Raw genomic sequence first — 20687 nt, 5'->3', positions numbered from 1 at the left:
ACCCATCCTCGTCCTCAAGGCCTTCCCTGGCCCTTGCCACTCTGTGCGGTGACATGACCTGAGGGTGCAGGGTGTGCGCCTCCCCCTTCCATCGTCACTGCCCCCCTCCTATGAGGTGTCCCGGCTGCCTGATTGCCGGAGTCCCAGGGTACTCGGTGCTGTCGTGGAGCCTGGAACATTCACTGTCCGGGATCAGTCCCGGGGTTGGAGCCACACCTGGTCTGGGGCATTTGCTGTCTGGGATCAGAGCCACACCTGGTCTGGGGCATTCGCCATCCAGGGTCAGCGCCACACCTGGTCTGGGGCATTCACTGTCCTGGGTCGATTCCAGGGTCGGAGCCACACCTGGTGAAGATACAGAACTTGCCACTGCCCTAATCCCGTGTGGTGTGCCCCCTGTCCCTGGGTGCTGTTCCCATAGCCAGCCCTTGTCTCATCTCGTCTCATCCTCTAGATGCTGTGGGCCCTGAGGGAAAGGATCACAGAGGCGCTGAGCCGAGACGGCTACGTGTACAAGTACGACCTCTCCCTCCCCTTGGAGCGACTCTACGACATCGTGACCGACGTGCGCACCCGCCTTGGCCCACACGCCAAGCACGTGGTGGGCTACGGCCACCTGGGTGAGCGGCACCCCGGGGCCACGGTCCTGCGTGTGCTGGGTGGTGGATGCCATGGTCACCGTCGCCCCGCCAGGCTTCGAGGCAGGGCAGATTGACCATGGTCTCTGGCTTAGCATATCTCTGGTAGACACTGGCAGGACCACGGTGTCTTAACAGGGAAGGGAAAATCCTAATCATTGTCACACTCATTTTGAGTATTTTGGAAAAGACTGCCATTGTGCACTTTTGATGGCAGAGCGCATGGCTGAGCTTGCCAGAACATTCCGGGATCTTCACTGGGATGCACAGTTGGAGGGCATCAGCCTTAACCCCAGAGGCCAGGACACGGGTCTCAGGGGGCTCCTCTCACAGGGCCTGGCCCCAAGGCCTTTTCTGTGCTTGATTCGCAGCCCCCAGCTGCTGCCACCCCTTCAGATGGGAGGATTTCAAAACCACGTTCAGATCATCTTTTTTTGTTGCAGAAAAATCATGCTTTAACATGCAAGCTGTTAATTCATAGGAAGAAAATGTTTCAATCCTATCAGTTCTTTTTTTTTTGAGATGGAGCTTCGCTCTTGTCACCCTGGCTGGAGTGCAGTGGTGCAATCTTGGCTCACTGCAACCTCCACCTCCCGGGTTCAAGCAGTTCTCCTGCCCCAGCCTCCCAAGTAGCTGGGACTACAGGCGTCCACCACCAGGCCTGGCTAATTTTTGTATTTTTAGTAGAGACAGGGTTTTAACATATTGGCCAGGCTGATCTCAAACTCCTGACCTCCGGTGATCCACTCTCCTCAGCCTCCCAAAGTGCTGGGATTACAGGAGTGAGCAAGCATGCCCGGCCGTTTTCCCATCAGTTCTTGGGAGCCTTGGAGCGAGGCATCTAAAAGGCCAGCTTATAGGGCAGGGGTGGGGGCAGGCTGGGGATGTAGAGCGTGTGGGGCAGAGCTGGGGGTGGGGAGTGTGTGGGGGCAGGTGAGGGTGTTGGGGGCAGGGTGGGGGTGTGGAGTGTGGCTTTGGGGCCTGACAGGTGCTCAGTCTGGCTTCTTCCCTGGCCTGGTGGCACTGGGGCCCCTGACCTGAAGCCTCCATCCACCTGCCAGTAAATGGGATTCAGATGCCACCTCTGTGGTTACAGGAGGGTTTTGTGCGTGACGATAATAATATGTATTATTTACGAAGGGCCTGTGCCGTCCCAGGCACCATTCTGAGCACTTGATGTGCAGAAACTTCTGTGCACAGCAGCTTTTAGGACTGGTGGTGTTGCTTCCCTTTGACACACATGTGAACAGGTTCAGAGAATTTAAGTAACTTGCCCAAAGTTGCCCAGCCTGCGGGACGGGTACGTCTGGAGGATTTGACATAGACTGGATGGTAATCAATCTTCTGTGATAGGAAGGCAGGACTCCTGAATGGTAAGGGGGTAAGGGCATGATGGGTGTGTCATCCAGAGAAGAGAGGTACGGGAGCCCCAGTAATTCAAAATATGACTTCGAGCCAGGAGATTTCTTCCTCTGCAGGTAACTTCAGTCTCTTGGCCACAGATAAAGCAGACCATCTTGGTCAGAAATTGAATGAGCCCGCTGTTACTTTGTGAAAGCAAGAATGGGCCGGGCGCAGTGGCTCACGCCTGTAATCGCAGCACTTTGGGAGGCTGAGGAGGGTGGATCACCTGAGGTCAGGAGTTCGAGACCAGCCTGGCCAACATGATGAAACCCCGCCTCTACAAAAAATACAAAAAATTAACTGGGCATGGTGGCAGGCACCTGTAATCCCAGCTACTTGGGAGGCTGAGGCAAGAGAATCGCTTTAACCCAGGAGGCGGAGGTTGCAGTGAGCCAAGATCGTGCCACTGCCCTCCAGCCTGGGTAACAGAGCGAGACTCCATCTCAAAAAAAAAAAAAAGTCCCGGTACAGTGGCTGACGCCTGATTCTCTTCTGATACTGTTTATCTTTTTGATTACTTCCACCATCTTTTCTTTTATTTATTCAACATATTAAATGTAGTTTAGGCCAGGCATGGCAGCTTATGCCTGTAATCCCAGCACTTTAGGAGGCTGAGGCTGGTGGATCACCTAAGGTCAGGAGTTTGAGGCCAGCCTGGCCAACATGGTGAAACTCCGTCTCTACTAAAAATAGCTGGGCATGGTGGTGGGCACCTGTAATCCCAGCTACTCGGAAGGCTGAGGCAGGAGAATCGCTTGAACCCAGGAGGCGGAGGTTGCAGTGAGCAGAGATTGCACCATTGTACTGCAGCCTGGGCAACAAGAGTGAAACTCCATCTCAAAAAAAAAAAAAAAGCAAGAATGAATGTTGAATTTTTTAAATGCTTTTCCTGCATCTACCATGGTGACCAGGTGCTTGTCTACCTGCAGTCAGTGTGGTAAGTTACAGTGATTGATCCTGCTGGAGGCAGGTGAGTCTGTGTTTCTGGGGTGGGCCCAAGGTGGCCGTCATCCTTTTTGTATCTTGCTAGATGAGTTTACGTTTGGTGTGGGATTTTGACAGGGGTCTTGGTGGGTGATTCTGTTCCACACTGTTCCTTTCTTCTGTCCATGCTGGATTTTGGTATCAAAATCATAACATGAATATTGTGCAGAACTTGCCAGTGGAGCTGTTTGGGCCTGGAGGTTTTTTTGGGGGGAGTATTTTAAAATTATAGCTCAATTTCTTCAGTAGCTGTAGGACTTTCGAGCTTTCCTTTCTTCTAGATTGGTTTTTCTATTTTTTTTTTCCATATTGGCATAAAGTTATTCAAATATTCTTTTGTTTTCTTTGTATCTAGCATTTGTGGGATGCCCCCCACACCCTTTTTTTTGAGGAGACAGGGTCTTGCTGTCACCCAGGCTGGAGTGCAGTGGCTCAACCTTCTGGGATCCAGCAGGCCAGCCACCTCACACATGCCAGCAGTCCTGGCTAACTAAAAAAAAAATTTTTTTGTAGGACCAGTTTGGTGGCTCACACCTGTCATCTCAGTACTTCGGGAAGCCACGGTGGGAAGATCACTGGAGTCCAGTAGTTCTGGATCAGCCTGGGCAACACAGTGAGATCTGATCTACATTACACACATGTGTAGATCCAGAGTCATATAGAGCCAGTTGTGTGGCCAGGCTGGTCTTGAACTCTGGGCCTCAAGCAATGCTCCCTCCTTGGCCTCTCAAAGCCAAAGATTACAGGTGTGAGGTACTGTGCCTGGCATTATTTGCTGCTTGCATTGTCATTTCTTCTTTGACCCATGAGTTATGAAGAAGCGTATTTTTTGTTTTGTTTTGTTTTTGAGACGGAGTCTTGCTCTGTCGCCCAGGCTGGAGTGCAGTGGCCAGATCTCAGCTCACTGCAAGCTCTGCCTCCCGGGTTCATGCTATTCTCCTGCCTCAGCCTCCGGAGTAGCTGGGACTACAGGTGCCCACCACCTCGCCCGGCTAGTTTTTTTTTTTTTTTGTATTTTTTAGTAGAGACGGGGTTTCACCGTGTTAGCCAGGATGGTCTCGATCTCCTGACCTCGTGATCTGCCCGTCTCGGCCTCCCAAAGTGCTGGGATTACAGGCTTGAGCCACCGCACCCGGCCAGAAGTGTATTTCTTAATTTCCAAACGTGGTAGTTTTCTAGTTATTTTAAAAATTATTGATTTCTTTTTTATTACATTATACCCAGGAAGCTTGGCCCTTATCAGATCAGATTTTTGAAACGTGATCAGTGGCCAGCTTGTGATCAGCTTTTGTAACCGTGGAGTGCTTGAAAACACTGTGCTCTCTGCAGTTGGTGGAATCAGTGTTTGTACAGATCCGTCAGATAAAACGTATACGTCCTGTGCTCATTCTGCATCCTGCTGACCTGCCACTCCCTGAAGGAGGTGTTAGAAATCTGCTGACAACGGACTCATCTGTTTCTCCTGTAGCTTTGCCAGTTCTGGAGACGTGGTCTTAGGGGCAACAGGACATGAGGTTCGTCTCTTCGTTCTGGGAAACTGAATCGCTTATCGCGATGAACTCACGCTTTATCTCCAGCATTGCCCGTTGCCTTGGTGTCTGCTTTGTTTATTACACAGTAATGCTAACTTTCTTTTCTTTAGTGTTTGCCTGACGTGTTGTTTTTCCTCCTGTTACTTTCAGCTTTTCTATCCGTAATGATTTAGACGTGTTTCTTGTGGACGCCCCCGGACAGGTTTTTCGCGTACTTGTTTGCCGTCTCGAATGAGAGCGTTTGGCTGCCGAGCAGGTCCTGCGGCCCATTATTTGGGTTTGTTTACTTCACCCTGCTCTTTGTCTCTCACTTCTTACCTGTTTTTTTCCTCTGGTTTTTGCTCTTCTTGTGGTTTATGTTCTTTGTCATTTAGTTTTTTGCCATTTACTAACTGTTGGTGGTCGCCCTAGCAGCATAGCAGGCGTTTCTAGCCCTCTGGGTTTGAGGTTAATCAGAGTCACTATCCTCCTCCCAAACAATGTGTGATGGTGAATTCTCTGTGTCTGCTTGGCTGGGCCCTGGTACCGTCGTTTGGTCCAACTCCAGTCTGGATGTTTCTGTGAAGATATTTTTTATGTGTGATTAACATTTAAATCAGTAGATGTTGGGTACAGGCGATCTCCCACCACAGTGTGGGTGGGCCTTACCCAGTCAATCGAAGGCCACAAGGGCAAAGGAAGAGGGGATTCTGGCCCAGATGGAGACTCAAGCTGCAGCACCAGCTCCTGCTGGGATCTCCAGCCTGCTGACCTGCACTTCAGATTTTAGACTTAGCTCCCTCAGTCCCATGAGTCAGTTCATTACAATCAGTGTCTGTCATCTACCTGTGTCTCAGTGTGTCACTCTTTCTCTGTATCTTCCTCTAAATATGTATAATCTCACTCTCTTGCTCGCTCTCTCTGTACACACACATCCTGCTGGTTCTGCCTCTCTAGGAGCCCTGATGGCTGCGCAGTGTGAGGACCTCAGGGCCCCGTCACTTTGGCTGTCGTTTTCCCCCCGGTTTATGGTTAGACCCTGTATTTGCGGGCTTCACATCAGATTCAACCACAAAAATAACAATACAACAATAAAAAAATGCAACAATAAAAAATAAACAAAGATGATGCAGTGTAACAGTGACAGACACAGCATTTCCATCGTACCAGGCAACGTAAGTAAGCTAGAGGTGATTTAAAGTGTACAGGAGGGGCCGGGCACGGTGGCTTACGTTTGTAATCCCAGCAGTATGGGAGGCTGAAGTGGGTGGATCACCGGAGTCAGGAGTTTGAGACCAGCCTGGCCAACGTGGTGAAACCACATCTCTACTAAAAATACAAAAATTAGCCAGGTTTGGTGGCATGTGCCTGTAATCCCAGCTGCTTGGGAGGCTGAGGCAGGAGAATCGCTTGAACCTGGGAGGCAGAGGTTGCAGTGAGCCGAGGTTGTGCCACTGCACTCCAGCCTGGGCAAAAGAGCAAAACTCTGTCTCAAGAAAAAAAAGTATACAGGAGGATGTGTGTAGTTCATATGCAGATCCCACGCCATTTCCTGTCAGAGACTTGAGCATCTGAGGATTTTGATATCCAAGGCGTCCTGTATCCAGGCCCCCAGGGACACTGAGGGGCACCTGCATGCTGTTTGGGGGTGTATTCTGGTTCTGCCTTGTTCAGCCACGCATAACCTTGTCACCATGTTACTGTCCTGATTCTGCGTAGCCAGTCTGCACACAGCCTCTGCTTGAATCTCAGCCTCCAGAATTTTCCCTGGCATGGAAAAATAGGTGACAGAACAGCACAGGTTTTACTTGTCTGGAAATGATTTAGTTAATACAAATGTCTTTTCCTCAGTGGATTTCAATGGTTCTGGGTTGACAGTCGCTTCCCAGTGGCAGAGGGGAGCTTCTGTCCTCTCTTCAATGTCTGCTGTTGCCGAGACAGCCTCAGTGCAGGGCAGTTCCCTTTCGGGGGGAATGGAGGGGATCCGCTTTTTCTTTCTTTCTTTCTTTCTTTTTTTTTGAGATGGAGTCCCGCTGTCACCCAGGCTGGAGTGCAGTGGTGCGACTTCACCTCACTGAAACCTCCACCTCCCGGGTTCAGGCGATTCTCTTGCCTCAGCCTCCTGAGCAGCTGGGACTACAGGTGTGCACCACCACGCCCGGCTAATTTTTGTATTTTTAGTAGAGACGGGGTTTTGCCATATTGGCCAGGCTGGTCTCCAACTCCTGACCTCGTGATCCACCCACTTCGGTCTCCCAAAGTGCTGGGATTGCAGGCGTGAGCCGCCCGTCCAGCTGGCTTTTTCCTTCTTGCTGCTTTCAGCTCCTTCCGCCCGTCGTCTTTGGGGTTCTGCAGTTTCACTCTGGTTCGGCCGGGTGAATGTTTTTTACCTGCCTGGCACTTGTTGGGCTTTGGGGTCTTGCTGGCTTTAGAAATTCCTCAGCCACCAGAGTCTCTTCAAACACTGTTTCTCCTCCCTCTCTTCTCTTCCTGGAACTCAGTCCAAGCCCCCTTGTTTGTCGGCCGCTACCAGGGTCCCGGGTCCCGCCTCCCGCCTCTCGCTGTTTGGATGCTATTTGCAGTGTCTCCGGCGTGGCGTTCTCTGCTGTGTGTGATCGGCCGTCAGACCTGTCTGTTAAGGTCTACAGGCCAGCCATGATGCGTTTCACCTCCAGAAGATTGACGTGGATATTTAAAAACTGCTTGGTCAGATTTTGTGGTTTTGTATTTTTGTCTCTTATTTCTTTACATACGACACCTTTGTGTTCTGTGTCTGGAAATGACAGCGTCTGAGGTATTTGTGGGTCTGATTCTGACCTCGCCCGTGGTGGTTTGTCTTCTTGTGTGTGTGTTTTTGGCATGAGCTCATATTCGTTAGGTCTTTATCTGTAGGAATTATTTGAGGCCTGCAGGGGAGGTGGTTTGCTTCTGCAGTGGGTGGAGAGGGTGAGGGCCCGGGGCCCCTGCCGGAACCTCTGTAATTGGCACATTCTCACCTGGGTTTGGGACCCGAGGCAGTGTGAGTTTCGGCTGCAGACCCGGGTACAGGCTGGCCATTGGTCGGGAATACAGTTGGGTGTTGCTTAATGACGGGCATGCGTCCTGAGAAATGTGTCATTAGGTGGTTTCCTTTTGCGCTAGCATCCCGGAGGGCACTCACACCCCGATGGGACAGCCTCTTCCACACCAAGGCTGTGTGGTGTTGCCATTACCCCAGGTGACAAACCACAGCCGTCATCCACGTAATGCCGGAAGCAGTTGTGAAACGGTGCTATGTGCCTGAACACAAAAGCTAATCCTAGAAAAGGGACCATAAAAATACGGTATAAAAGGTAAGAATGCCACACTTGTGTAGGGTGCCCATCACGAGTGGGTCTCGCGGGACTGGAGGTTGCTCTGGCGAAGCTGTGGGTGAGGGGTGAGGGATTGCAAAGGCCTAGGAAATGACCAGACCCTAATCTAGACTTTATAAACACTGCGTACTGAGGCTACCCTAAACTGATATTAACAAGTAATTGGCCAGGCGCGGTGGCTCATGCCTGTAATCCCAGCACTTTGGGAGGCTGAGGCAGGCGGATCACCTGATGTCAGGAGTTTGAGACCAGCCTCAACATGGAGAAACCGCATCTCTACAAAAAATACAAAATGAACTGGGCGTGGTGGCCGGTGCCTGTAATCCCAGCTGCTCCCAGGAGGCTGAGGCAGGAGAATTGCTTGGACCTGGGAGACAGAGGTTGCGGTGAACCGAGATTACACCATTGTACTCCAGCCTGGGCAACAAGAGCGAAACTCCGTCTGAAAAAAAAAAAAAGTAATTGTGCTACAACATGGTGGCATCATAATTAAGGTGATGGCAATTTTTCAGCTCCATTTTAATGTTATGGAACCAACATCATCTCTGTGGTCCGGTGTTGGGTGAAACATTGTTATGAAGCATGACTATTCACATACTCTGTGGAAGCCAGGCATGTGGCTCACACCTGTAATCTCAGCGCTTTGGGAAGCCGAGGTGGGAGGACTGCTTGAGGTCAGGAGTTCAAGACCAGCCTGGTCAACATGGTGAAACACCCCACCATCTCTGTAAAAAAAATAATTAGCCAGGCGTGGTGGTACCTGCCTGCAGTCCCAGCTACTCAGGAGGCAGAGGTAGGAGGACTGCTTGAGCACAGGAGGATGAAGCAGTGAGCTAGGATTGCTCTACTGCACTCCGGCCTGGGTGACAGAGGGAGACCCTGTCTCAGAAAAACAAAGCAAAACGAACATTTTCTGTGGATGCGGTTTTTCTCTTTCACAACCAGTCCTCCCTGGGCAAGTCCCTCCCTCTCTGGCCTGAGCACGCGTCTGTGGGGACTGGGCGGGGTGGGGACTGTGGGCGGGGTCCCTGCTGGACTCCCTGCCTCGGGTCTGTTCTCGCAGGGGTGGAGAAATCTTTTTCTGTCTACCCTTTCTAGTTCCTAGCTGGGCTGGACCCGGCAGCTACCGGCAGATTAATAGAAATACAGAGGCTCATCGACACGTGTTTCATGTCTGCTTGGGAGTGGCCAGGGAATGAGGGATTCTCAAGAGCTGGCTGTGAATTCAGGCCCACGTGGCGTCCTCAACAAACAGTCAAGTTTTAGGGACGTCACATGACAGGACATGGACTGCGAGTCTCCAGGAGGCATCTTGGAGGAGGCAGGGAGCTGGCAGAGGATGGCAGGGCCTGGAGCCGCCTTTACCTTTGTGGGTTCTGGTGGAGGGAGGGTCTTTGCCCTTGTCATTCTGTGCTGCTCTTAGGCAGGACCTGAGTCGGGGGAGCTTTTTTGGATCTGCCGCTTCTCCATTGCCTTTGTGGGAAAACAGCCCTCACCCCAGCATGGCACAGTTGGGGGTGGTGCGTCCCGGTTTACCTCTGGGGCTCCTCCTCAGTGTGCAGCTCTGCGTTAAAAGCCACTGGTCTCGTCTGGGCAGCCCTTGAGCTGGTTTCTGGCTCCGTCTCCTGCTGGCCCGGAGGTGGGGCGGGATCCTCACTTGGCTCTGACCTTGGCTCTCCCCAGCCTCTTCTGTGAGCCGTCGCCTTCTTGACCTCTGAGGTCAGAAGAGGAGATTGTGCGTGGGGTGGGCCAGGGCCAAGGTGTGCTTGGAGAGCCACCCCCCTGGGGGCTCAGTGTAGGGTGAGTGGACCAGAGAGGAGGCGGCTGGGAGCCAGGGCTTTGTCTGCAGTGAGCACTGGCTGGGGCAGCTCCAGGGGAGATGTCCGTGGGGTGGGGGCGTCCAGATAGAGCTACCATGGGCGCCACTGCGGACCCTTCCATCTGACCAGGTGCTGGGGGTACAGACTGGGAGACTGTCTGGGCTCTTCCAGGTCAGGAGGGAGGCAGTGACAGGCAGGCCATGCAGTTGCTCATGTGCTCACTCTCCGCCTGGGGAGATGCGAGTCCTGGGCAGAGGGAGTAGGAAGAGTGGGGAGAACTTGGGGAGATGGGAGCCCTGGGCAGAGGGAGTAGGAAGATCGGGGAGAACTTGGAGAAAGAAGCAGGGAGAAGCCAAGGTCGCGGCCCCAGAGGAGGGGTCGGCACGTCCGGGGCGGGTGGCATGAGGGTGAGGCTCAGCCCGGGGTCTGAGGGTTGCTAGGGAGGGGATCTTGGGAGGGGCTGTTGGGGGAGGAGTGGGGTTCTGGGGGCTGCCCCGCCCAGCCTGACCTGTGTACCTTTGTCCCTCCAGGAGATGGTAACCTGCACCTCAATGTGACGGCGGAGGCCTTCAGCCCGTCGCTCCTGGGCGCTCTGGAGCCCCACGTGTATGAGTGGACGGCCAGGCAGCAGGGCAGCGTCAGCGCAGAGCACGGCGTGGGCTTCAGGAAGAGGGACGTGCTGGGCTACAGCAAGTCACCCGAGGCCCTGCAGCTCATGCAGCAGCTCAAGGCCCTGCTGGACCCCAAGGGCATCCTCAACCCCTACAAGATGCTGCACAGCCAGGCCTGACGGCCGCTCCCACTACTGCCAAGGCCCGCTGGGGGTCAGCGGATGGCTCTCGGGCGGGAGCGTTGGCAGTGGCTCTGAGTGATGAGCCGGCAGTGGGCAGGGGACCAGGCACCTAGTCGGAGGGACTGGGAGCCCGCACTGGGGAACTGCTGGACGCAGGCCCTCAGGCAGGAGCGTCTGGCAGAGCGGGGAGCGCGGCAGGCTCCCTCCTTTGCAGGGCGAGGTGGGGCCTCTGCGGCCATCCTGGACGGGCCGGGGTGGCGGCAGCTTTGCCCACGTGGAAGCGGGGCTGGGTCTCACTTGCCTGGTGGTAGTCCCTGGCTCCACCTTGCCTGCTGCAGTCTGGGGAGCTGACACTGGGTGGTTCTTCCGCCTATTTGCTGCTGGTTCCCCAGGCAGTGCGTGGGCAGCGGGGGGCTGTGGGCAGGACCACGCGGGCCATGATCCTGGGTTGTTGAGATGACTGGAACGCTACGGCTCTGCTGAGTGGAGCCAGGTCCCTCAGGCTGTGGCCGCCCTCGGGAGGGGTGACTGTGGCTTGTGTCTGGGCCTGAGTGGCAGGAATGTGTCATTTCCCCCATCTTCTAGAGGGCTGCCAGCTGGGAAGACAGTTATCAGGGCGAGCTGTGCTCTGAGTCTCAGGTTCTGCTTCTATGAAGAACGTGCTGCGGGCGAGGGCTCCGGCGCGGACAGGGGCCACTGCAGCGTGCGTTTCTGCTCGTCAGCTGCCCTGGGTAGCGGATGGGCTGGGCGATGCAGCTGGACGCACATCTCTTTCTGTCATGAATGTCCAGTAAAAATCTGAATTGGTTGCAAGCTTCTCTTTGCTTCTGTTACTGGAAATCATCTTGGCAAGCCCGTCACAAAGGGCCTGTGCATCCCGTTTACAGCCCCCAGACCACTGGGCCATGGTGTAGCCGGGCCTGACGCTACTGTGACTGTCACTGTGCCCCCTGTCCCCATGCACTGTCCTGGTGGCAGCTGAGCTCCCACCGGCTGCACAGGGCAGGCCTGGGCATGGAACGGGCACCTTGTAACCCTTGGTGGTCCTGGAGGCCCTCGGTGGCTGTACCTGACCAAGGTGGATCCGTGGGCCCCTCCTGTCTCTGTGGGCGTCTAGGATCTCGGATCCTGCTCAGAGGGGGAAACGTACCTCTGGCCCACCACCCTGCAGAACCCGCCTGCATAGCCGGGGCCTCTGTGGACCGGCCACATCCTCCTGGTGGAGGTTCTCGGGGGGTGGGGTGGGGGCCTTTGTCCAGCATGATCTTTTTTTTTGAAACAGGATCTTACTCTGTCACCCAGGCTGGAGTGCAGGGTTACAGTCAGCTCAGTGCAGCCTCAACCACCAGGGCTCAAGTGATCCTCCCACCTCAGCCTCCTGAGTAGCTGGGAGTACAGGTGTGAGCCGTCATGCCCAGATTATTTATTTATTTATTTTGAGACAGAGTCTCACTCTGTCACCCAGGCTGGAGTGTGATCTCGGCTCACTGCAAGCTCCACCTCCCAGGTTCACGCCATGCTTCTGCCTCAGCCTCACAAGTAGCTGGGACTACCGGCACCTGCCACCACGCCCGGCAAATTTTTTGTATTTTTAGTAAAGATGGGGTTTCACTGTGTTAGCCAGATGGTCTCGATCTCCTGACCTCATGATCCGCCTGCCTCGGCCTCCCAAAGTGCTGGGATTCCAGGCGTGAGCTACCACGCCTGGCCATGCCCAGATAATTTATAAAATTTTTTTGTAGAGATGAGGTCTCCCTGTGTTGCCCAGGCTGGTCTTGAACTCCTGGCCTCCAGCAGCCTCCCACCTCAGCCTTCCAAAGTGTTGGAATTACAGGCCTGAGCCTCTGTGTCCAGCCGATCCAGCATGCTTTTAAGGCACAAATCGGGCACTTTCATGCCCCTCACACTGGCCCAGCAGAACCAGTGGGTTCCAATGCCTGAGCTACTCCCTGCTGTGCCTGGGGGCACCTGGGGCTGTCCTGCCTCTCTGGCCAAGGCCTGGCTGTGTCCCTAGGCTGTGGCCACTCTTCTGTCATCCCAGGCTGGGTACCCATGGGCAGCCCTACAGTATCTGTTGCACAGAGCAGAACTCAGGCTGCATGGGTGCCTGACACGAAGCCCCACAGCATGTGCCCGTGTGCCCCAAGGTCCGCCAGTAGCTCCTCCTCTTCCCTCTGACCTCTGGTTGGGGGCTGGCCATTTTTCCGCTTGTTCCTCTAGCTCCGCTACGGGGCACATGGTCCCTGCTGGGTAGGCTGCAGGCCAGGGTGAGTTGCTGACCTTCTGACCCTGGCTGTGCACCTGCCATCCTGTCCTGGGTGGCTGCTACTGGCCCAGGGGTGGCTTGGGGGCTTTCAAGTTTCTGCCCATGCTGGCCGCACGACCCCACGTCCCTCCCCTGGGTAGGGACCTGTGATTCTCAGAGCTGGGGTCCATCGCCCTCCTAAGGGCCCCCTTCGCCCTGGCCATGGTCTAAATGCTCACTCCTGTTGTTGGAGAGGCCAGCCGGGTGACGGAAAAGCCCAGAGCCCCGCGCTTCCTGTGAGGATCTGGGCTCAGCACGGGCTATGGTACAGAGGCCTGGCCTCACCTGCTAAGGGACACCAGCTGGCAGTGCCTGCGGAGGGCGGAGGAGGAATTCCTCCCTCTAGTGCCCTCTGGACCCTGGGAGAGCAGGACCTCTGTGTCCACACTGCCTGCCGCCGGGCCTCTGGGGACTGGGGAAGCAGACACGGTCCCAGGACTGTTGCGGGAGGAAGAGGCTGTGGCTGCTCTTTCCCGGGGATCTGGCTCCAGGAGGCTCCGGTGACCATTGGGCTGGAGCAGACCAGTGCCGGGCACGTCCTGCCAGTGCCAGCCCCGCCGCCAGCCATGGGCACTTGTTCCTGGAGCTCCGTGGCTGGGTCCCGCCATCTCCACTGCTGCCCTGCCCTGCCATGTTCACTTCCAGTTGATCCAGCAATGGGGACGGGCTTCTTAGAACCCCCTCAGGCTTTCCTTTTGTGCCTTTAGATGACGTGAAATACAGCACAGCCAGGCAAAGCAGGTGCCAGAGACACTGGCTGGCCCGAGGAACGGCCTGTCTGCCGTGAGGAAAACCCACGCCGCGTGGTGGCTGGGAGGCCGGGAGTTTTCGCATGCTGGAAACCTGTGTTTCTCTACCTAACATCCAGGCGGGCTGTGTGCCTCGCAACCCATGGGTTAACACAGGCTCCCAGTGACTGATGCGGGAGAGCTCGGTGAATCTGCGTGAGGCCGCTGGCCTTGGTGCCCTGGAGACAGCTCCCCCAGCGGCCACGTGACGGTGATGTGTGTCTGTGGTCAGGTGTGTGCAGAGTGCCGCATGGCCTGACCTCCCAGCCGGAGGCTCTGACAAGGCCTGCGTCCACTGGAGAGCCCAAGTATGTGGGGAGGAAGGCGGGTTCTGACCCTGTTCTTCTGCAGCGGCTCCAGCCGGGGTTGTTGGGACGGGGGAGGTGCTGAGGGGAGGCCTTTGTGTTTGGATTAGAAGCTGGCGATTGTCACATTAAGACCTCTAAGCTGCTGCAATGTGAGAAGATGTTACACAACCAGGGCCCCTGGGCTGAGGCCGAGCAGGGGGCCAGGCGAGTGGTGGGAAGGGCCCCAGGCAGGGCCAGAGCTGCCTGTGCACAGCAGGGGAGAGGGGAGAAGTTGCGGGCCTGGTGGTCTCAGCCCCAGGCAGAATGGAGTGTGAGGGAGGACACTGCCCGTCCCTTCACTCCCCCAGGACAGCTGGCCCCTGGGAGAGCCCCTGGGGGAGCCAGTTTCCTGTAAGCAGAAGGGCAAGTGGTTGGGATCTGGGGGTGTCTGACAGTTGTGGATTCAGGGCCCAGAGGAAGGGTTTGGGATTTGGGGCTCCTGTGACCCCACAGGTCCCTGAAGACGTCCATCAGGACCCTGGCTGTGCGGAGGTGCAGGGTCCAGCCCTACAGGGCTTAGCAGGTGTTTTCCCTGTGTGTGGAGATGAGAGATTGTAATAAATAAAGACACAAGATAAAGAGAGGAAGAGAAAGCAGCTGGGCCCTGGGGACCACTACCATCAAGACGCGGAGACGGTAGGGGCCCCGAACGGCTGGGCTCGCTGATATTTATTGCATCCAAGACAAGGGGGCAGGGTAAGGAGGGTGAATCTTCTAAGTGATTGACAAGGTGAAGTCGGTCATGTGATTACAGGATGGGGACCCTTCCCTTTTAGGTAGCTGAAGCAGAGAGAGAAGGCAGCATACGTCAGCGTTTTCTTCTCTGCACTTATAAGAAAGATTAAAGACTTTGAGACTTTCACTATTTCTTTTACTGCTATCTACTACAAACTTCAAAGAGGAAGCAGGAGTACGGGAGGAGCATGATATGCAACAAAGAGTAATATTAAAAGCTAATGATTAATAATGTTTATAATAATGATTGATAATTGTCCATGATCATCTCTATATCTAATTTGTATTATGACTATTCTTATTCTAGCTATTTTCTTTATTATACTGAAACAGTTTGTGCCTTGTCTCTTGCTTCAGTACCTAGGTACTCTTTCACCCACATGGAGGCAGAGGTGACAGGCGTGCAGGGCAGCCTGGACCCAGATGGCAGGCACGTCACTGACCAGTGACCGGGGCTCTGCCCACCTGGCCTGGCGCGTCGGCTCCCTCACTGTGCGGCTTCGCGCTGGCTGTTTTCCTGAGTCATCAGGGTTTAGTCCCTGTTCTGCTGCCTCTGAGCGCCTGTGACCTGCCAAGGCCCCTACCCTCAGCCTGGGTCCCTTGGGGTGCCGCTGACTGTCTGGGGCCCTGAGGCTGCCCCTGTGGGAGGTGTGTCCACCCCCACACCCACCCAAGCGACGCAGAGGAATGAAAAATCATGCCTCAAGGAGCTGGTCCAGGGCCGGGAGCAGTGGCTTATGCCTGGAATCCCAGCACTTTGAGAGGCCGAGGTGGGAGGACTGCTTGAGCCCAGGAGTTTGAGAACAGCTTGGGCACACATGGTGAGACTGTCTCCACAAAAAATTAAAAATAGCCAGGTGTGGTGGCACGCACCTAGAGTTCCAGCTACAGAAAGCTCTTACAGGGGAGGAGGGATAAGCCTGAGCTCAAGAGGTCGAGGCTACAGGGAACCCCAGGTGATTGCACTACTGCACTCCAGCCTGGGTGACAGAGCGACACCATCTCTTGGGAAAAATAAAAAGGAGCTGGTCAGGGAGGCCTAGAGCAAACAGCTGCTAGAATGTGGCACTGCCCAGGGCGGGGAGGGCTGGGGGGCCCTTGAGGTGGACCAGGAGCCTGAGTTGAGGGTTGGGGGCAGGTGGAGGGGCCGGAAGGCCCGGGGCTGTCTTAGGAGAGCCCTCCTGACACCTAGGCCCTGGGCCGGCTTCCTCCTGGTGGAACATCCCAGACCTGAGCCCTCTCACTCACTTTTCCTTGGACCTACATGCAAGGAGCTGGGTCAGCCGTCTGCCCCCAGGCTGAGGCCCCAGGACAGGCCCCTCCTCACTTTGGTAGCCGTCAGACCCAGGGCGGGCGCAAGCCCTTGGCAATGCTCCCCGACACTGCCCCTTGGACCTCAGGGGTGTGGGGAGGACAGACCAGGGCAGGACCCAGGAGGCCACGAGGGTGGGTGGGAGTCACGGTCCTGGCAGCCCCACATTCAAGGATTCTGCCCTCCTGTACCTACCCCCGGAGGGGGAAACTCTTGAGGGAGCATGGGCCCTGTCTTCCCCGCCTGCCCTTCTGGGAGATCAAGAGTTGCTGTGAAATTTCTAGAACAGTGCCTGGCCTGGCGGATGGGCTTGGAGGCACCTCCTGGGTGTGCCCTGGTGCGGCCTGACAGGGCTGGAGTCCTGTTGGGCTGTGGGCAGGTCCTCAGACGGCCTCCTGGCTCCTGCCTCACCCCCTCCCCACAGCCCCTGTGCCAGCGGCTGTGCAAACAGAGGCCAGGAAGCGAGGTGATGCTCCCTTGGTTTCTGGCAAAGCGTGTGGCGCCTGGAGCCACCTTCCGGGTTCACGGCCCTGGGGAGGGAGGGAACGGGGTGCACAGTGGCCAGGGATGTTCAGCGTCACCGGTGGAAGGGGTGAAACCCATTCTTCCTAGTGGTGAGGGTTTGCCCTTTACTCCGGAAAGCAGACTGTGGAGCAGGGCCCACTTCAAAGCACAGGGCTGGGGGCTGCGACCTTGGCCCTCTGTGGACAAGGGAAAGGCAGGTGGCCCTGGACTGGTGAAGGACTGGCCATGAGGAGTTCTGTAGGGGCCCCCCTCCTGCCAGCCCCCAGCCCACAGTTGACCACTGCCTGCCCTGGAGCAGGAGATTTCCTTCCTGCAGCCCTGGATCTGAGACCCAGAAGCTGACTCCATCCTTTGTTCTGTTCTGAGGCCACCCCTGCCCCTACCTCGAGGTGGCCCTGGGCTTGCCCGCCCACCTGCCTGCAGTGTCGGCCGAAGAGGGTAACATGCATGCGCCCTGCTGGCTGCTCCCGGCTGCTTCCTGCCGGCTCCCTGGTGGTGCCCCGACTGTGCCCCACTGGCCTTGGGTCTGGTGGGCGTAGCCCTCCTGATGGCACCAGGTCACACGCTGGAGCACGTGGGCCTCGTGATGCTGATGGAGGCGGGTTCCTGGGCATGTGGAGCTGTCCCTTACATGAAGCAGCTGAGGGGCCTCCGGCCAGCCCCCCCCAACCCCAGAGGTTAGGGCTGTGCCATGGGGGCGTGGGCATCTCCTCTGGCAAACAACATGTGCATTTGATTGGCGTTCCTGAGTCACCGTGGACCAGGCAGCCTGCCAGAGCGGCTGATTCTTAGCGGGGAGCTGGGGCCGGGCAGACACCCTGACTCCCTGGGGCTCCCAGCAGGGCCCCACTGGCAACAGGCAGCCTCCTCCCTCTGGCTGCCGGGCCTCTGTCCCTTTCCCAGCCTGGGGCTGGGGCCACCGCTCCACACCACACTGCACTGTCCTTGTCTGCCCCAGCAGAGGGTGAAGGTGGCTGGTGGCTGAGGACCCCCTGCCCAGGCCCACACTTCTTGCTCAGGCCCCTTAAGTCACTTGGGATCTGGAGAGCTGGGACTTCGACCTGGGAGGGAGGCACCTGGCCATGACCCTCAGGCATGTGTAGAGAGGTGCCTGGCTGTGACTCTCAGGCTGTGACCCTCAGGCGTGTGTCCCTGGCAAGTTGCTGTCCACCGGCCCCACCGTCTGTAACGCGTGGCTCGGCCAAGGTGATTCCGGAGTAAAGACCCATGAGGCGCCATCTTCTTTGTTTCTAGGCTGAGCCTGTGGTGCCCTGGGCAGGGCAGGTGGAAGAAGCAGCAGGGAGGCCTGCTTAGTGGTGGAGTGCGCGCCCACATGGCTGTCTCTTGACGACGGAATGCAGAGGGCGCAGGGCGTGCCGGGTGGAGAGCTGCCCAGCCATGCCAGCAAGGCCCCGGTGTCCCTCCCACCTGCCGTTAGCACCGGGAGCCGCTCTGCTGGCGCCTCCCGCAGACTCGGGCTCTGGAGGTCTACAGAGCAGCCGGGAGGGTGATGCCCAGGCAGGGGTGGAGGCACCAGGCCCCTGGGTTGCAGATGGAGGTAAATGGGGGAAGGGAGGCCGGGGGTCTCTGGGCCTCTCACCAGCAGCTGCCCAGCCCAGGGTCTCTGATACCAGGGAGTCCATGTCTGTTCGGTCCCTCCTCCAAGCCTGTCAGCCACCCTCATTTCTGCCTCTGTGGCTATGTGGTCTGCACCCACCCGAACCAGGCACTGGCTGGGGCAGGGAGGCTGCCTTGGGCTGGGGCCAATCCCAGAATCCAGGCTCAGTTGGCACCAACAGGGAGGTGTTATGGGAAGGTGGAGAACTTGGCGTCGGAGGGCATGGCGGCCACCAGGGCTGGTGGGATGGGGCGAGGGTGGTGGTAACTCGTGGCCCGTAGCTCTGAGGAGCGTCTGGCTTTCCTGTGGATTTGCTGTAGCACCTGGTCACAATGTTGCAGCATTTCCCTGGCTGCTTGTCTCTGAATTAATATCTGTTTCCTGAAGAGAGAAATGAATTTTCATGGCGTAAAATCTAAACAAATATTTCTATTTATTTTCCACTCCTATTGTCCTGTTTCAGAACTTATTGTCCAGCCCAAGATTTTAAAAAGTCAGATTTTCATTTAGTGTGAAGCAGGCTCAGGAGGAGGAGCGGGAGAAAGAAAAGGAGGAGGAGGAGCGGGAGGAAGCTGGGGACTCAGGCTGGGCTTTCCTTGCTCATCCTCACAATGGCCACAGGGCCCGCTGCCCTCTCATCTGCGTCAGGTCCTGAGTTCTGAGTCCAGAAGCCCTCGCTGTGCTGTTGGAGCCCACCAAGCCCGTCCCTTGTGGGGACAGCTCCCTCCAAGCCCCCCTGGGGGATGGACACTGAGGGTGGGGCAGGGGAGCAAGGGTAGGTCCCAGGCAGGTCCTCCCAGGGCCTGGTGAACACAGCGGCCCTTCGAGGGCTCCCCAGACTCCCTCAGCCAGTTCTTCCTGAGAACAGAACAGTTAAGACCAAGCCCTCCGATGGAGGTGCGGGGAGAGGGCGTGGCTCCCGTCCCAGGAGTCAGGTGAGCTTCTGGGGATTCCAGCTCACCTGCCCCACAGCCGCACACTGCCTGTGCCTGTGCCCTGGGGAACCCAGAGCCGGCAGGGGCCAAGGCAGTGGGACCTCGGGGGAGCTCAAGCCTCAACTGTCCCCTCGCTGGAGGCTGGAGGCCAAGATGGTGTCCACGCTGGGCGGCTTGCAGAGGTAAGGGGGGGCAACTGGGCCCTCCCAGGTGGACAAAGCACGTCATCTGTGGCTATTCTGAGAGACTGACGGGAGTGGGTTTTGTGTTTGTCTTTCAAAGGCAGTGACTTGGATCCTAGTCAGGCGTCCCTGAATTCACCTGCCTTGGCTTCATTTCGGACGTAGGGGGCCCCTCCTGCCCAGGTCTGGGGCTGCTCCTGGGTATTTGGGGGTTCTGGGATGTGGTGCCCAGTGAGGAAGCTGTCCCCCAACACTGGCATGGAGATGCTCAAGGGTCCAGCTGACGGCCGGGGAGGGCGAGACCTGCTGGGCTTGGGACCTCCCAGTCTCAGCCTGTGGCTCAGGCCTGTGGCTGGGCTGTGGTGGTGGGAGTGCCAGGTGCTTGCTGGAAGGCTGGTGATGTGTGCGCATGAGGATGCTCCCGGGGCTCTGGGTGGTGAGGGGAAGCTGGGCTCTGCTGTGCTGTCTGCCTTCTATAAACAGAGGGGAGGTGGATTTCTTCCCAGTTAGGTTTGAAGGGGAGGTGGGTGTAGCTAGGAATGCTTGCATTTTCCTTCTCCTGCGCGCCGTCCTGTTTGGGGTGATTCCAGGGCAGTTCGAAGCCGTTCCCGCGTTCGCAGGTCCCTACCTCCCCGGGGCCTGTGCTGCTATGAATTCACTCACCTTCCTTTAAGGAGTGACTTAAAATCAGCTGTTGGGACACTGGCCGAGGACACCCTGTCACAGGGCTGAGAGGTGTGGGGCCGGCTGCCTGGCCTGGACTGTCCTAGGTGCCCCCTCCTGTGGAGGTTGTGGCCATATTGTGAAGAGGCCCAGAGGCTGGGGAATCAGGCTCACTTGATTAGCTGGGGCCAAGCTGAGGCCCCGCTGGCTGCCCTGGGGCCCCCTGAGGTCTACCAGGGCGGGTGTGCCTGACCCCAGCTGAGACTCTGTGGGTGAGACCTGGGCAACAAGAGTGAAACTACATCTCAAAAAAAAAAAACAAAAAAAACCCACACCCACAAAAACTTTAATCTCAATTTTTTTTCTTTTCTTTCTTTCTTTCTTTTTTTTTTTTTTTTGAGAAGGAGTCTCACTCTGTTGCCCAGACTGGAGTGCAGTGGCACGATCTTGGCAAACTCCGTCTCCCGAGTTCACGCCATTCTCCTACCTCAGCCTCTTGAGTAGCTGGGACTACAGGCGCCCATCACTATGCCCGGCTAATTTTTCTGTGTTTTTAGTAGAGACGGGGTTTTACTGTGTTAGCCAGGATGGTCTGATCTCCTGACCTTGTGATCTGCCCGTCTCGGCCTCCCAGAGTGCTGGGATTACAGGCGTGAGCCACCGCACCCGGCCTAACGTGTTCTTTATTAAAGATTACGCAAATAGAGACCATTCTGTCTTGGGCTGCGTTTACAGTTTTGTAACTTTTATGCCAAATTTTGACACCTTGTAGTA

At 56.4% G+C, this 20687-nt stretch overlaps 2 protein-coding genes and 1 long non-coding RNA gene across 8 annotated transcripts in view; 2 read left to right on the top strand and 1 right to left on the bottom strand.

Annotated features, from left to right (window-relative positions):
- Positions 1 to 11320, top strand: part of D2HGDH (D-2-hydroxyglutarate dehydrogenase) — a 33485-nt gene extending 22165 nt beyond the window's left edge. For all 5 annotated transcript variants that reach the window (XM_033229451.1, XM_033229452.1, XM_033229450.1 and 2 more), the window contains 2 exons: positions 455 to 620; positions 10241 to 11320. In XM_033229451.1, coding sequence (XP_033085342.1) covers positions 455 to 620; positions 10241 to 10500 — 426 coding nt within the window. In that variant the 3' untranslated portion in view covers positions 10501 to 11320. The remainder of the gene's footprint in view (positions 1 to 454; positions 621 to 10240) is intronic.
- A 3043-nt stretch (positions 11321 to 14363) lies between these two features.
- Positions 14364 to 20687, bottom strand: part of LOC117094259 — an 11290-nt gene continuing 4966 nt past the window's right edge. The window contains exon 3 of the long non-coding RNA XR_004441465.1: positions 14364 to 18514. This is a non-coding gene — a long non-coding RNA (uncharacterized LOC117094259). The remainder of the gene's footprint in view (positions 18515 to 20687) is intronic.
- The window catches only part of GAL3ST2 (galactose-3-O-sulfotransferase 2), a 27493-nt gene continuing 25576 nt past the window's right edge, over positions 18771 to 20687 (top strand). Inside the window, exon 1 of one of the 2 annotated variants that reach the window (XM_033229446.1) lies at positions 18771 to 19250. In XM_033229446.1, the coding sequence (XP_033085337.1) occupies positions 19222 to 19250 (29 nt within the window). In that variant the 5' untranslated portion in view covers positions 18771 to 19221. The remainder of the gene's footprint in view (positions 19251 to 20687) is intronic. The other variant, XM_033229445.1, reaches the window with a different exon arrangement.

This window comes from Trachypithecus francoisi, unplaced genomic scaffold, assembly GCF_009764315.1.
Source record: "Trachypithecus francoisi isolate TF-2019V2 unplaced genomic scaffold, Tfra_2.0 Lachesis_group13, whole genome shotgun sequence".
Lineage (NCBI taxonomy): Eukaryota > Metazoa > Chordata > Mammalia > Primates > Cercopithecidae > Trachypithecus > Trachypithecus francoisi.
Note: the sequence above shows the minus strand (reverse complement) of the source record. Positions and strands in the feature narration are given on the sequence as shown.